Genomic DNA, 16,211 nt, shown 5'->3' with positions numbered 1-16,211 from the left:
CTTTATATTATTACAGCCAGGTGTGAAATTCACTTAAATATACAGGATTTTACATGTTGTTGTTTCTAGGTTTAATTTCATCAGCCTGTGTAGATCAGACTTGTGTGGTTACTAATCCAGTAAACACCAAGAACAGCAGTTCTGATCTGATATATCTTTAATGTTGCATTTTTTTGTAGTTTTTTTTAGTGATTCTGGCCAGTAAAAGCAGTGTTTTAGAATTGTATGACTTAAGTGTCAATATTGTGGCGATTATGTTAGAGCAGTCATCAGTCACATTCCAGTATGCTTTTCTTTTTAAACTATCAAGAGGTTTAATTGAATGATTTAAATGTGCAATATTAATAGAGTAGGTTAATTTTCATGTATTTTTGTGTCTATTTTGCTTTTACATATAATAGAGGAGCAGAATGCATCATTAATATAAGTTCCATCTCATATTCTTAAAGGGGAAAAACATAGGGTCAGATTTTGTTAATAAATATAGAGACAGATAAGCTAATAGGTAATAAAAAAATATATGTATACATACAATACCTGGAACTCCTGAAGAACAATATTTTGAATTATTTATTTAAGAAAAAAGTGTTAAACAAACCAGAATATGTTTTAGATTTTTAGATTCTTCAAAGTAGGCACTTGCTTCGATGACAACTTTTTCTCAGCTTTATAAGGTGGAATGGTTTTCAGTTAACAGCTGTGCTGAACCTGTCAAGAGGTAATTACTGGAATTTCATGTCTCTTAATGTGTTTGAGAGCATCAGTTGTAAAGTTGTGAAGAGGTAGAGTTACAGGTATCCATATTATGGCAAGAACTAATTAACTAAGTAAAGAAAAAATACTTTAAGAAATAGTCAGTCAACTTTAATAGAAGGTCAGTCGAGTTGAAAAAAGTCAAGAATTTTGAAAGTATCTTCAAGTGCGGTTGTAAAAACCCATTATGATGAAACTGGCCCTCATCAGGACCGCCCCAGGAAGAGAAGAGTTACCTCTGTTGCACAGGATCAGTTCATCAGTTACCAGCCTCAGAAACTGGAAGTTAACAGCACTCCAGATAAGATCACCTAAATGCTTCGCAGAGTTACTACATGATTTACTACATGTGTTCCTTCATAGTCTGGATAATTTCAGTATTCATTTACAATGTGTCCTTGATGACAAGGATTGTCCACCTTTAATCCCCATATATCCAGCTCATCCCAAAATTATTAAATGGAGCACCATCTTTCCAGAGAACACAGTTCAACTGCTTTTTACCCCTCGAGCCCAAAGCCGGCATTGTTAGGGATGCTGGCAATAGAGTCATGTTCATCTGCTCTAGAGAGAATTGGCAGTACTTTTAAACAGGGACTATACAAGCTGTGTGTGTGCATTTGCACATCTGTGTTAGCAGATTAAAGTAGCTCAATGCAGTCATTAAAAAGGGTGTCCACAAATATTTGGACATATTGAGCATTGCTGGATAAATAGGATGACCTTTTACCAGAAGGTGGCAGCAGAGCACTTTCATTTATTCAGTGTAATAATAATCATATTGTAATATATAGTGAATAGATTTAATTGTGTTTGGTTGCCGTGCCATTTATGGTGTTTAAGAACAAACAGTTCTTTGATAAGGCAACATGAAAGGAAATCTATGTATAAAATATTCTGATACCTAAAATAACACACACACACTGACAGTGGACACATGCATTATTTTTGTCCTGCTCTTACCTGGGGTGTCATGATACCAACATTTTAACTTTAATACCAAATACCAAAGTATTAAGCTTCTCGATACTAAAACAAAACCTTGGCCAAAAAGGTGCTTCAAGTATTTATTGAAATATTTTAAAAGAGGTCGCATCTAGATGAATCGTTATTATTATTTAGTATTTTTAATCTGAAAATGTTTTGATGTAAGGAGTTATTTGTTATCAGTAGAGTTAGATTAAGTGATTTACAATAAATTATAGTAGTATTATTTGTCTGCTATCTAACTAGGTTGGCTAATGTCCAGTGAACCCTTTTTTATACTTGCTTATTCATTTGCATGTATTATTTAAAGCATCAAATGCAACAGAATTAAATTGTTTATGACATGGGTTCTTCACCTTTTTAACAACCCCCTTGTAGGATCAATACATTTTTGCAATTTCTGTAGGCTATGCAGACAGCATGGTAAAAAGTAAACAGCCTCTATAAAAATACGTACATAAATAATGCACAGTTTATGTGTTTTTCATGTCATTAGTTATAGGTAGTAAGGTATATAGTTATAGATTATTTACAGTTAATCTAATGGATTATTTAGCTGTTTTATTTAGCTGTAAATCATGGTAATTCATGTCATTATTGTGTGATATTTTTGTGGTTTTATATAGACTGTTATTTGTGGGATTTTGCTACATGTATATGTTGTCCTGCATCTGCATGCTCCCTGGTTTACCACACCCACTGGATTGGCTGTTTTTGAATATGACATTCAAGAATTCATAGTAACGCATAAGATTGCTGGATTAACACAAGTAAAGTGGTTGCTTGAAGTGCTTAAACTGTTTTCATTTTCCATGATATATCTACTAGAGACAGATTATATCTGTCCAGTTTCATTTCTTTTACTTTAATCCTGGATATATGGGGATATATGGAGTGCATTATTAGTAACATTACATTTTAGATCACTGACTTCTGTTGTAAATCTGATAAAAATCTTGTATTTTTAATATCTCAGTTAGGGTTGTACCATATCATATCGTATACAATAATAAAATGTAATTTATGTTGCAGTAGTTAATTTTTCAAATAATTTTTCTAGTTGACTGTTTTATAGAGCTTAGATTCTCTCGAGGCCCGAGATTTCCCACCTCATTCCTCGGGCCGGGTCGGGTCGGGCTTCAGAAAATAGTCTGAGATGTAGGCATCTGTTTTTTAATTCTATTTTTATTTTATATAAAGCTCTGGTGTGATAATCACAATGTTGCTAAGTAACCAATTATTATTGTTAACGAAAACGAACCAAATAACAAAAACTGAAAGTGAAAAAAACATTTGTGTTAACTGAATCTAATAAAAACAGTAATTAAAAGAAAAAAACGTAACTAACTGGAACTGTATTGAGTGAACTGAAATTACTGATAGAATACCCTCATTTTCGTGTTTAATTTATTTATAAGCGTTGTTGTACAGCAGAGTTGTACAGCGGGCGTGTTGTGCCGATTCTGTTTGTGAAGCAGAGTCGGATTCAGCAGGGAGACAGATTCGGCACAACAGCGGCAGGGCGTGGCACCTCGTGGTCCGTGGCGTTAGTTTTTGTTTAAAGCGCTCGCGCTAGCCGCAAGGTATGACAGAAAACACTGAGAAACTGCAGAATTATGTATAGGATTAGAATATGAGCGCGAGGGAGATAAGGAGAAACAGGAGATACAGTGTGTGAGAACATTTACCTGTGAGTAGCTCATACACCAGAACACACAAATCTCTCTCTCTCTCTCTCTCTCTTTCTTTCTTTCTCTCGCTCTTTCTTTCTTTCTTTCTTTCTTTCTTTCTTTCTTTCTTTCTTTCTTTCTTTCTTTCTTTCTTTCTTTCTCTCTCTCTGTCTCTTTCTCTCTCTCTCTCTCTCTCTCTCTCTCGTTTGTTTCTTAGATTGATCTCTCTGATGAGATGTGTGAAAACTACGGTATTAAAAACTAGCAAGCCCACTCTAAAAACGAATTGAAACTAACTGAACTGTAGGAGAAAAAATAAAAACAAAATTAGATTAAACTATAATGAAAAATGGAAACTGTTCTAATCACGTAGTTCTGGGCGCATGTGAACTCCTCCGCTTGTCCACGTTTGACTTGCAGCACTGTGTGTAGCTGCTCTTAAAAATCATTTTAATTAAATAATAGTTCTATGCTTCTGTGTTACAGTGTTAATTAACATAATTCTGGTCATATTTCGCTCATTCAAACAGCCCGAAAACAGACAGTTTATGGTTCAGGTTGGGTCGGGCTTGGGCAGAACGAGCACAGGCTTGGGATTTTTTGGGCCTGATCTAAGCTCTACTGTTTCGTGCCATATTGCCAAGAGAATCGTATTTCTAAAACAACACAAAATATTGTGATATTATTTTAGGGCCACATCGCCCACCCCTAATTTCCAGGTTTGGACATGGAAAATGGAAACTACTTTAATACAGAAAAATCTTTGTTTCCAAGTTGCAGGTTTTGTTCTATTTTTCTAAAACATAAAATTAAGAATATCTACAAATAAAAGAAAGTAATAGATTGATCTGTTTTTACAAAGTGCTTTACAGCACAGCTATGCTTTTTGAGCAGATTCATTGACAAGTGGAATGCCCAGGCCCCTGCTCTTATTCTCCTCCAATCCACTTTAAGGCCTGCCCGGGTGTTATCAGTTTTCACTGCTGCTTCTAAAGACAGGTGATGTCCACACTGTTTACGCTGTCACAAATGATTAGATTAGATTTAGTTTTACAAAGAAGTCTGGAAATTAGTGTCTGAAAAAAGTCATCATTTGTATGAGGAACATTTGTGACCCCTTCTTAATTCATTCTTATCTAGGGGAATCCCTGTAGTGCTGTTATTGCACCAGTAGGAGGCTCCCAAATCTTAGATTTGACTTTGCTGACCTGATCCTGCAGACTATTTAGTACTTTCTCCACTCTAAAGCAAACCATCTGACCACATTGTGAAGATCATGGACACTACAGAGGCTACTTCTCTGTTGTTTCTATGGTTTGTGTTTTATTTGATAATATATTTGATGTGAAATTAAGTAAATGTAAGACTGCTTGTGTAGAAAGTTGATACATTGATTGTGGCTTTTACTCTAAATCTTTACTCTTTGTTCTTACCTTACCTGTATTCTTCTTTCTCACCTTTCTTCTCCCTTTTCTCTTGTTTTCTTTCTCTTTTTCTTTCTCCCTCTTTCCTGCAGTCTCCTGTTTCATGTCAGGCCCCTCGGGCCGTTCCTGCGCTCCAGTGTAAAGTGGCTCAGTCTCCCACCCCGAGTCCTGCTCCTCAGACCTCTACTGCTGCTTCTGCTGCCCTCACTGTGAGCACACCTCTAACCCTTACTCCAGTAGGGTCAAACTCATATCACAGAAGAAGTCTGTCCTACACAATTCAGTGTTTTCCCATTTGTGAAGGCCTTTGTAATTGTTTAGGCTCCTCCCAGAAATGCATTCTTTCATAGTTACAGATACGGCTACTGCAACTATTGGTTATTTTGGTAGTTTAATCTATTTTCCTGATTAGTCAACGATTATTTCTGTGTATAAGTGTGAACTGTGTGAGTGAATAGCCCGTATGTCATTTATGTCAACTAATCCTAATCCTCCACTAAATCAGCAACAGTACTAGACGCAGAAGTTAACTTAGTACTGGTGGCAATATGGATTTAGTCTATCTATTAGTTTAAAAGATTACAGTTTGTTCCTCTCCTGTTCCACTGTTTCTCTCTCTCTCTCTCTCTCTCTCTCTCTCTCTCTTTCTCTCATCCCGTGTCTGTGTTAAGTTTCGTCATGCCGTGCTCTGGGGACATGCGATGTGACAGTAGTGGTGGGCTGCCTGTGCGCTGCTGTGTGTGGCCTTGCTGCAGGCCCAGTGTCAGCTCCTGTTTATCTCTCTGCCCGTTTCTCTCTCCTCCAGAGGGCGCCGTTGGCAGCGGCGGCCGTGGCGGTGACGGCTCCCCAGCAGGTCCCTGCAGCTATGGGCCCCCAGGGGCCCCACGGTCAGCCCACGCTGGCCCCTCCCAGCGCAGCCGGCCCCGCCCCTGGAGCGCCTGTCATCTCCCAGGTTCGTGTTCCTTCCAGGTTTAAACCTCAGCTTCTCTCCTTTCTCTCTCCCCCTCTGTCTCTCTCTCTCTCTCCTTCATTCTGTCGTTCTCTCTCTCTCTCTCTCTCTCTCTCTCTCTCGTTTCTGTCTCTATTTTCTTTCTCTCTCTCTGAATGACTGAGTGACTACTTGGTTCCTTTGGGTCATTCTTACCCAGCAGGCCTGGTTCATCCGAGACACACACACTCACACACACTCACACACATAGTTATGCTCACAGCTGCCAGAAGGCTGTGTCTTACACACAGACACATGGGTTAACACAGCTGCGAACTGTCCTAAGGACACACACACACACACATTCAGACACACTCTTAGCCACACCGGTATGCATGCAGCTGGGCATGGGCAGGGCTTTCCCTGTGGGTGCTACATTCAAATTCTTAAACACACACACACACACACACACACACACAAGCACACACACACACGCTGTGATAGCATGACCTGGCCTCATCTAAACCTCTTGGTTCTTTTTGTTGTTCCTCAGGAAATGCAGGAGAACGTGAAAAAGTGTAAGAACTTTCTGGCAACGCTAATCAAACTGGCGTCCCATAATTCCCCCTCCCCGGAGACGTCCCGGAACGTGAAGTCGCTGGTGCAGGACCTGCTGGTGAGTCCTGACTATTAGCTCAGCAGACAGGACTTCAAAATGCATATTATTATTTTAAATATGCATTTGTGATTAATAAACATTTAAAACTAAGCAGCACAGTCATACCTAACACTTTAGGCTTTTTTAGTCTTTTTAAAGGCCTTCAGATACTTTTTCCATTTTCCAGGACTTTTTAAAAAAGTGTTCTGTCAATTAATCAGGTAAAAATACAACAATACATTACAATTATATATCTCAAAACCTATTTTGTCTTTGTAGCTCTCTCTATTCAACCTGCAAGAGAGCTGATAAAGATTGAAAAGTCTTATAAATTCCTTTTTTATTTATAAATATTTTCACACTCATATTCAATGTGATGTTGGTCAGAACAAATGGTTTGTCCATAAAAATGTTGAAGAAGTGGACTTTTTCTGCTTGAAACCCACTTTGCCCCCAAGTGGTTAAACAAAATCAGTTCTGCTATGTCCATAAAGCTGCCTCAATTCAGAATAAAATTGTTAATTATTAATAATAGTAATTAATAATATTTTTTTCTCGATTGGGCAGCTATGGGTAGCAACCTTCCAAGTGTTCAGTTCAGTTTTTAATCACTCAACACACAACACTTTACATGAACACAATATCATGCTGGGAATCACTTATTTAAATGTAATAAATGGGAAGCAATGAACATTAAAAAATAGCATTGTAAGGGCAACATGGCAAGTATAATTTTGAGACACTAAAATACCTCCTATAACACAATTACCTTATTACATATATATTATATTTTTTAGGTTGGAAAAGAGCTTCATTAGTGTCATGTCCTTGCCCTGTTTCCTGTCTGTTGTCATGTTTCTCTGTTATTTACCTGTTCCTCGTGTCTGTGTCTCCCACGTGACCCGTGCTCCTCTGTGTTTCTTCCCCAGTGATTTTCCACTTACCTGTGTTCATTTGTAGCTCCGCCCCTTAGTCCCAGGTGTTTCATGTTTCCCGTGTGTGTCCACCACTATTTATAGTCCGTGTTCCCTTCTCTCGTGTCGATCCTTGTACGTTTTTACGTCTGTTAGTGGTCCTCGTGTTTTTCTGTTTATGCTCAGTTCTGGTTTCTTTGTTAAGTTTATGTTTATTTTGTGTTTATTTTTGTTAATAAATTTTTGTATAGTTTGCGTTTGCGTCCGCCTCCTCGTCTTTTCCGCACCCTACCTGACAATTAGTGACTGGGTAAAACTTTACAATAAGGTTACATTAATTAACAGTACTTACTAACTAGTCTTAACTAGTGTCAATTAATAACTATTAACTAATTAACTGTAAATGCCTACTGTTTGTTTTGCTGTTTTCCAGGATGCCAAAATCGAGCCAGAGGAGTTCACTAACCGACTGCAATCTGAGCTAAAATCATCACCTCAGCCTTACCTGGTCCCTTTTCTAAAGGTGAGACAGAACTTTAAATAATAAAAAAAACCCTTTTAGTTAAAATTCATTTTTATGTTACTGCTTCTTTAGTATTAGTGTGTTTATTTAGCAGAGGTACAAATTTTAGTGTTGAATGTATGTTGAAATTCCCCAAATGTTTTTTTTTGGGGGGTAAAATACTACTTGGTCAAATTTTTAGTGACTTTTATTTTGACTCAACCTGTTTGTTTATATTAGTCACGTTTAGATTAGTGCATTTTATTTTAAAATGCTTTTTTCATTTGTATCAAGGACCAACTTCCTGAGCTCAATTTATTTCTTTCATTTTTGTTTTACATTACCAGTTAATAGTGAAGTCTTTGGTTCTGAGGTTGATTTACTTGTAGATTTCTCCTTTCACACTCATTGTAAGTTCATATGAGACTCCTAGTCCTCACACTAAAATTACTCTGCTCTCTATTTGATGGTACTGCAGATGTGTGGCCATGCTGTGTGATGTCTTTTCGTAGCTTTTTGTAGTGTTTATAGACTTTTGTCCACATGCTCCATCATGTGACAAACAGCTACTTAGTCTGGCTGTTGTTCCTGCAGCTCTGTGAAAAGAAATGTAAGCAATTGTTGCAATTAGAAATTTGGGGTGTAAGGATGCATTCTGCTCATGAATCTATTCGTTTCACGATTCTGGATTGCTGGCGCATCTGTGACCAAGAAAGCAAGTCTTTGTGATGTATCAAGAGCCACGGTATCCAGGGTAATGTCAGCATACCACCAAGAAGGACCAACCACATCCAACAGGATTAACTGTGGACGCAAGAGGAAGCTGTATGAAAGGGATGTTCGGATGCTAACCCGGATTGTATCCAAAAAACTTAAAACCTGAAGACCTGTCTTCACTCAGGTTTCAAAACCTTCACTGGCCCAAAACCTGGAGAGTTGTAAAAAAAGTTGTAAAGCGACCATGGTGACCCCCCATGTCTCCAATACAGAAAAAAATGCTTGTATGATTGGCTTTAGTCAAAAATGACTGACAAATCCTCCACACTTTGCTTACGCCCACTGGCTCTTTTATCTGCTCTAGCGGGATTGTAACCTCTGGTGTTCAAACAATGCAGCTGCATAACATTTCATAAACAGAACATGGAATCGTATGTTCCTACAATGCACATAATGTACATGATTCATTGTGCGATGATGCTTTGTTGCATCCCTAGTAAAAAGTAATAGCAATAGTAAAACGGTATTTTACACTGCAGTTTAAGTCATGGTTTATATCCGCCCCAGACTGTGGTCTGTTATCTGTATCCTTGATCCATTACACCACCACCCCAAGGCTTAACCTCTCTCTCACATGACACCTGTTCACAAGTGCAATACCATACCTGAAGGTAAGGTGCACTCTAACACACACACGCACGTACAATGTTAATCGGTGATACCCCTAAAGGAAAGGTACATACTAACACACTGTTGCACACACACGCTCACACACAGCATCAGCAGCTCCTCTGGCGAGGGTCCAGTCGTGCAGTGACAGCCCCTTCCCCTGTTCGCCCCAGCCTATAGCCAGCGGGCGTGTCCAGCCAGGCATGACACGTGTCACATCCTGCCACCCTGCCTCGTCCTGCACGATGCCAGCGCAGCCATGCTGTCACACAACGTTAGTGGGTTTACCTCAGAACGATCCTAAATATAGACATAAACACACACACACACACACCCACACACACTCTCTTACACTAACAGATACACAGTGCACCAGCACTTCATACGATGCTCATTGGGTTTGAATGGCGACCACCAACAACGAAAAAGCATGCACCTACAGCCTAAAGTAAGGTGCAAATAACACAGTTTAAACACTTAAGCCCATTACACATTAAACACCATGTGAATGAAGGAGATGAAGGATTGTGTCAAATATTTGTGTAAAATTGTGTGCGTCACTATTCATACCAGACATTTTTTCTTTTATTTTCTGAAAGAAGGCAGAATGTGTTGAGAAGGATTAGATTCAAGTTACTATTGTGTTACAATTTCGCACATAATAAGCTGTGTGCAGAAAAAACTTCGCCAACATTTCAAATCATATCATTATGGAAGCCCTGTGTGCCCATTCCTGAGTGTCAGTTACACCCAGATCTTTTTTTTTCTCTGCATGTATATAACGCCAAAAAAAGTTAAAAAAATATTTCTCAAATCACTTATACAAGTTTAGCCATCAAAATCATGTTTAGGTGTTTGAAGAAGTTGCATGGTTGGCAGTTGGGAAAAGTGGACAAATAATGAAAAGAACTTGACTAGTTTCCACAAAAGATAGAACTATGCTAGAAGGTGGAATCGGCCATGACTACAAGATCTGGGAAGAACTTTCACAATGTTTTTAGTCAACAGACTTGTTTTCATTGTTGGTTTATAATAACTACATTAGTATTGGTTTATAATAATTACATTAATAATGGTTTATAATAATTACAAAAACTGTGTATATAGAAGGATATTTGTGCACAGATGTTGGTACAGCATTACTGATAATTAATTCATTTATCATGTCTCTTTCATTGTGTGTGTGTGTGTGTTTGTGTGTGTGTGTGTGTGTGTAGAAAAGTCTGCCGGCCTTGCGGCTGTCTCTGTTGAACAGCCAGCAGTCCCTCACCCAGCCTGTACAACCTGCCAAAACCAGCATCACCCCAACCGGAGCTGTCGCCGGGACCGCTGCCACGGGCAACGCTATACGGCAACCTAACAGCACAACTGTGCTGCCGCAAGTAGGTGCCTCTGGATCTCGCTCTCTTTCACTTTCTCTCTCTCTTTCTCTCTTTTTCTCCTGAAAAAAAAAAAATTTTTTTTTCAGGAGAAAATCCCATGCTCCCTGGACCACTCTTTCACAATTCCAGCCCGGTAAATCCTGGCATCGTCATCTTGGAATATGCTTGTGTAATCAGGAAAGAGAAAATCAATTGATCCAGAAATAACCTGGTCTATATTCAGTATATTCAGGTAGTCAGCTTATCTTATTCTTCCAGCACATACTGTTGCTGAACTCAGACCTGCAGACCAACTGCAGCATCAACCCCACATCATTTACTTAGTTAAAATCTAGGTGGAGACTTTTTTTTTCTTTTTGGCCAGGCAGTGTAGAAAAGAATATTCTTCCAGTCACTTAGAGAGCTATCCTCTCTGTCTAAGGTTTACACAGCCTCACAGAGTGACCCTCCTACCGGGGGTCTGGACCTCGGGCTTCAGCCAGCGATGCGTTGCCAAATAAACCCTCCTCCTCCTCCTCCTTCTCTCTCCTCACAGTTTACTCTCCATCTGTGCCAGGCTAAAGAGCAGGGAACAGAGCGAGCAGGGCCATAGATTAGTGGGCTGTAGTTTTGGTGTGAGTAAAGATTAGAGGCACCTCACTCTGAGAGCGCTGCTCTCACAGCTGTGACTGCTGCCCCTCGTTTCGTGCAGATGGAGAAATGTTGAGGAGGCAAGTGAAGATGACTCATCACTTTTTGAGTCATGAAGGGCCCCAGAGATCCGTAAACTGTTGGTGAGCCAGGGGCCTGAGCAGACTGGGTACCAGCAGGCAGGCGTGTGTGTGTGTGTGAAGGATGAGTAGGTCTCTACAAAGCTGCCTAAGAGCCCTGTGCTTTCTGACAGAGGGTGAATGCTGAAGGGGTCATGAGCGTGTGTGTGTGTGTGTGTGTGTTTTCTCATTGGCACGGCTGTCCTCTCTGCATTCCTGTGTTAGAGTGGATGGGTTAGAAGAGGTAATGGGGTCATGCATGGGACAGTGTGAATGTATGCGTTTGTGTGTAAACTTGTTTTAGGGGACATATAGCTCACTGTATTCATTTTATTTACTATAGAGTGGTGTGAAAAAGTGTTTGCCCCTTCATGATTTCTTATTTTTTGCAGGTTTGTTACTTTTAAATGTTCAGTTCATAATTAAATATTAGTCAAAGACAACAAAAAGTAAACACAAAATGCAGTTTTTAAATGAAGGTTTTCATTTTTAAGTGAGAAACAAAATCCAAACCTGCATGGCCCTGTGAAAAAACAGTGTGCTTGACCCCCATTTAAAACATTACTTAACTGTGTAACTTAACTTAATAGCTTATATTTACAGCTTTGGAAAAAAACTAAGAGACCACCCCAGTTTCTCTGATTTTGCTATTTATAGGTGTATTTTTGCTGTTTTATTTTATAAACTACAGACAACATTTCTCCCAAATTCCAAATAAAATAGCATTTATTTGCAGAAAATGGAAATGACTGAAATAACAAAAAAGATGCAGAGCTTTCAGACTTCAAATAATGCAAAGAAAACAAGTTCAAATTCATAAAGTTTTAAGAGTTCAAAAATAAATAAATAACCCTGGTTTTTAATCACAGTTGTCATGCATCTTGGCATCATGTTCTCCTCCACCAGTCTTACACACTGCTTTTGGATAACTTTATGCCTTCACTCCTGGTGCAAAAATTCAAGCAGTTCAGTTTGGTTTGATGGTTTGTGATCATCCATCTTCCTCTTGATTATATTCCAGAGGTTTTCAATTTAGTAAAACCAAAGAAACTAAAAGTGGCGTCTTATTTTTTTTCCACAAGTAAACACAAAATGAAGTTTTAAATATTTTCTACTCATATCTTGAGTTTAGTTCATTTTCTTTTACATTTTATTAAAAAAATAATAAAAAAAGAGTAGCACTTTTTGAAAGAAATGTAACTTAAGAAAGGTAAAGGGCAAATATTAACCATGTAAGCTGTTTAAATTGCTTTCAATTTAGGTGAAGCAAGCATGTGTAAAGCATTTTAATGTAAAATTGCTTAATTAACAAAGTAAACAAGTAAAGTAAACAAGTAACAAAGTAAACGAGTAACAAAAATATGAACACCACACAAGGGTTAACATCAGTACTAATCCTAACAGTTATGGATTAGACATGTTAATCTCTCTTTTCCTCTTGTGTGGTAGATAATCATCATCGTATGCAATGTTGAACTGAAGTATTTTCTAATCATATAAGCTCATTCTGACCCTGAGGAATATACTTACCCTGCAGTTTGTCCCTCTCTATTTCACTGTCTTCCTCTCTCCATTTTCCATTTTCATTTCTGACTCTCTGGGCCTGAATGTATTGTCTTGTCTGGGGGGCCTAAAGGTGGGTTCTGTGTGAGTTAAAGGGGTCCCTAGTTAGCAGCAGTGCAGCAGGGTGGTGCTGATGGAAAACTAGGCAGAGAGATATGCAGTGAAAGAGAGAGAACAGGGCAGGATGGATGAGGGGCCCAGGGCCACACTGGAGGTCTAACAGACCAGCACATGTGTTTTTTAGTACCCCATCCCCCCTTTTATCTCTACTTTTTTGCTCTGTTTTCAATCTCTGTTTTCACATTTTCTCTATCTATGAATAATATAGTGATATATTTTTCTATTTAAAATGTTAAATCTGTATGTTTTTGTTATATTACCATATTAACCTTCTCTCTTTAACTCTCTAGCAACTCAAAATGTATTTATTGGCTTTATCATATTAAATGAATAGTTATAGATAATCATATTTACAAGGGTTGATTTTGTCTCTTTTTTTCTTTAGGGCATTAAAAGACCAGGTGTTGCAGGGCAAGGGCAAATCCGGATGCCCGTAGTTGTCACACAGACAGTGCGGCCAGCAGGTAAGCAAAATTAGTGACCATGCAATCATATATATATATATATATATATACAGCTCTGGAAAAAGATTAAGAGAGCATTCAGTTTCTGAATCAGTTTCTCTGATTATAAGTATATGTTCAAGTAAAATGAACATTGCTGTTTTATTCTATAAACTACAGACAACATTTCTCCCAAATTCCAAATAAAAATATTGCAATTTAGATCATTTATTTGCAGAAAATGAGAAATGTCTGAAATAACAAAATGCAGATGCAGAGCTTTCAGACCTTAAATAATGCAAAGAAAACAAGTTCATATTTATAAAGTTTTAGGAGTTCAGAAATTAGTATCTGGTGGAATAACCCTGGTTTTTAATCACAGTTTTCATAAATCTTGGCATGTTTTCCTCCACCAGTCTTACAAACTGCTTTTGGACAACTTTATGCCTTTATTCCTGGTGCAAAAATACAAGCAGTTTGGTTTGATGGCTTGTGATCATCTATCTTCCTCTTCATTATATTCCAGAGATTGGATGTGGAAAATAATTTGTCCCCTACAGATTTCTTTGGTTTTTGGGTTTTTATCGTGTTTATTTTTTTAGATTAAAAAAAACATTTTAACATCAGGCAAATATAACCTAAGTGAATATAAAAAGCAGATTCATAATAATAATTTTATTTATTGAAAGAAATTTAGCCCAATCTAGCCCTTTGTGAAAAAGTGTTTACCCCCTAAACTTAATAACTTGGTTGCGTCACCTTTGGCAGCAACAACTGCAGTTAAGCTTTACTGATAACTGCCAAGTCTTTCACATCTCTGTGGAGAAAATGTGGTCCACTCTTCAAGCTCATTCTAATTTTTAACAGTCATTTCCTGATATTACAGGGAAAACGTTGTCAGAAAGTTGTCAGACTCTCTAATAAACAGCTCTGGTTGTGCAGAATATGAGTTTTGGACTCTTTCTGTATGATCCTATTGGCTGTAGGTAGTTACTGCTCTTGACTCCCAGTGGCCAACTGGATCAGATAACAAGCATGCTAAATATTTGTCAGGCACCTGGGACTCATCAGCAACAACTCGCCGATCGATCGCATCTTTCAGTAGTTCAGACTATATGACTGCTCAAGTGATTGCTAATTTGACTCCGAGCTAGAGCTGCAACATTTAGACTGTGTAATCAACAGCGTAGTTACTGTAGAGAGCTGCGGAGGTGAGTTTAAACGGGCCTTATTCCTTCATTAACATTACTAACATTAGTTAAACTAACGTTAGCTGGCTGTTAGGGAGTGTTATGAAGATACTGTACTTTGTTCACTCAGTTAAAATTAATTTATGTTATAGTAACTACAAACTTTAATAAAAAATATTTATTTTCTTAATCAAACTATCACTTAAGAGAGATATCTCCTTGCAAAAGTAAAAATACTGAAAATAACATCCAGCCTGTCTGAATGATTCCTATAATATACTTTGTGATTTTTAAGTTTAACCCTTTCAGACCTAAATTGTTATGTTCCAGTGATGGAAAAATATAAAAAAGCTGTTATCTGTCTGTAATGCACAAAAAAGAAGACTTCAAGATTCTAATATAAAATACATATAAACATTAAATACAATTAAATAAAATATTCAATTACTTTTTAATATCCATTGCATCCAAATCCTGTGTTTAACATTTTTGTTTCATATTTGATATTAACCTTCTAGGAATGGCCATTTCACAAACGATTCCTGAACAGTAATTCCTGAAAATTATAAAGGTTATAAAAAGTGTTGTAAATCACATTAAATTTGTAAAAATTTATATTTCTTGCTGTACTTACTATACTCTAGCTCTCTAGTGCTGCCATGTTCTTATGTCTGAGTTGCTGTTTTTTTCCAGTGCAGTGGGCGGAGCTAAGTTACTGTTTTATTGGCTTGTATACTTTTTTTTTTAATTCTCAGGTTCATGATCTATTCTGATGGACAACAGGTCTCAAATAGTGTTTAGTTCTATAAACCTTACTAAAAAAGGAAAATACGCCTTTTCCATTGTAACAGATGCAGGATCTGAAAGGGTTAATATAGGTATGTAAAACTATCAAATTGTACAGCAAAATTGGTCTTGGGGCCCAAACGTTTAGCTGTCCTCACCAGTAGGAAGTACAGATGGAGGGCATGTAAAAAAAATAATCATGACTAATTGAACAAATAATTGTGAGATTAGTCAGCAACTAAAATAGTCATTAGTTGCAGCTCTACTCAGAGTAGGTTTTTTTGTCAGTGATCATGTAGTGGGCTAAAATCATGAAGTGTGAACCCCGGAATAAGTTGGCGCTATAGGTCAGTTCAGTTTTCTCAAACATCAAGTCACTCATCTTCTGTGAATGTAGTAAAACAGATACGCACACACACTGTGACACAGACATATGCTTCTGAAGATGCTCTCTTTCCTCGAGGTCAGAAACAGGTTGCTGTGATAATTTGTATGTTCAGGTGTTTCAGCTCATGTTTAGAGTGTAGGACGACTTCATCGCTACGTCCCTCCTCCTCCTCAAGCCCCTCGCGGTGTGTGTTCGTACGGCGTGTGTTCTGGCCCTTAAATTTGGCTTTCGGGGAGAATGTTTCTAAAAATATGATTTGCAGTGGCCCTGAGCAAGGAACATGCCTCCTAACATCACATCCACATCCTCTCAGAGAGAGTGTGTGTGTGTCTGTCTGTCTGTCTGTCTGGAAGGGGCAGCATTAGGGA

The 16,211-nt window shown here is 38.0% G+C and overlaps 1 protein-coding gene across 2 annotated transcripts in view; it reads left to right on the top strand.

Annotated features, from left to right (window-relative positions):
- Nucleotides 1-16,211, top strand: part of LOC103025397 (transcription initiation factor TFIID subunit 4) — a 152,224-nt gene that overhangs the window by 16,825 nt on the left and 119,188 nt on the right. Inside the window, exons 3-8 of one of the 2 annotated variants that reach the window (XM_022679897.2) lie at nucleotides 4,927-5,043; nucleotides 5,640-5,786; nucleotides 6,316-6,438; nucleotides 7,768-7,857; nucleotides 10,440-10,604; nucleotides 13,422-13,500. In XM_022679897.2, coding sequence (XP_022535618.2) covers nucleotides 4,927-5,043; nucleotides 5,640-5,786; nucleotides 6,316-6,438; nucleotides 7,768-7,857; nucleotides 10,440-10,604; nucleotides 13,422-13,500 — 721 coding nt within the window. The remainder of the gene's footprint in view (nucleotides 1-4,926; nucleotides 5,044-5,639; nucleotides 5,787-6,315; nucleotides 6,439-7,767; nucleotides 7,858-10,439; nucleotides 10,605-13,421; nucleotides 13,501-16,211) is intronic. The other variant, XM_022679898.2, reaches the window with a different exon arrangement.

This window comes from Astyanax mexicanus, chromosome 9, assembly GCF_023375975.1.
Source record: "Astyanax mexicanus isolate ESR-SI-001 chromosome 9, AstMex3_surface, whole genome shotgun sequence".
Lineage (NCBI taxonomy): Eukaryota > Metazoa > Chordata > Actinopteri > Characiformes > Acestrorhamphidae > Astyanax > Astyanax mexicanus.
Note: the sequence above shows the minus strand (reverse complement) of the source record. Positions and strands in the feature narration are given on the sequence as shown.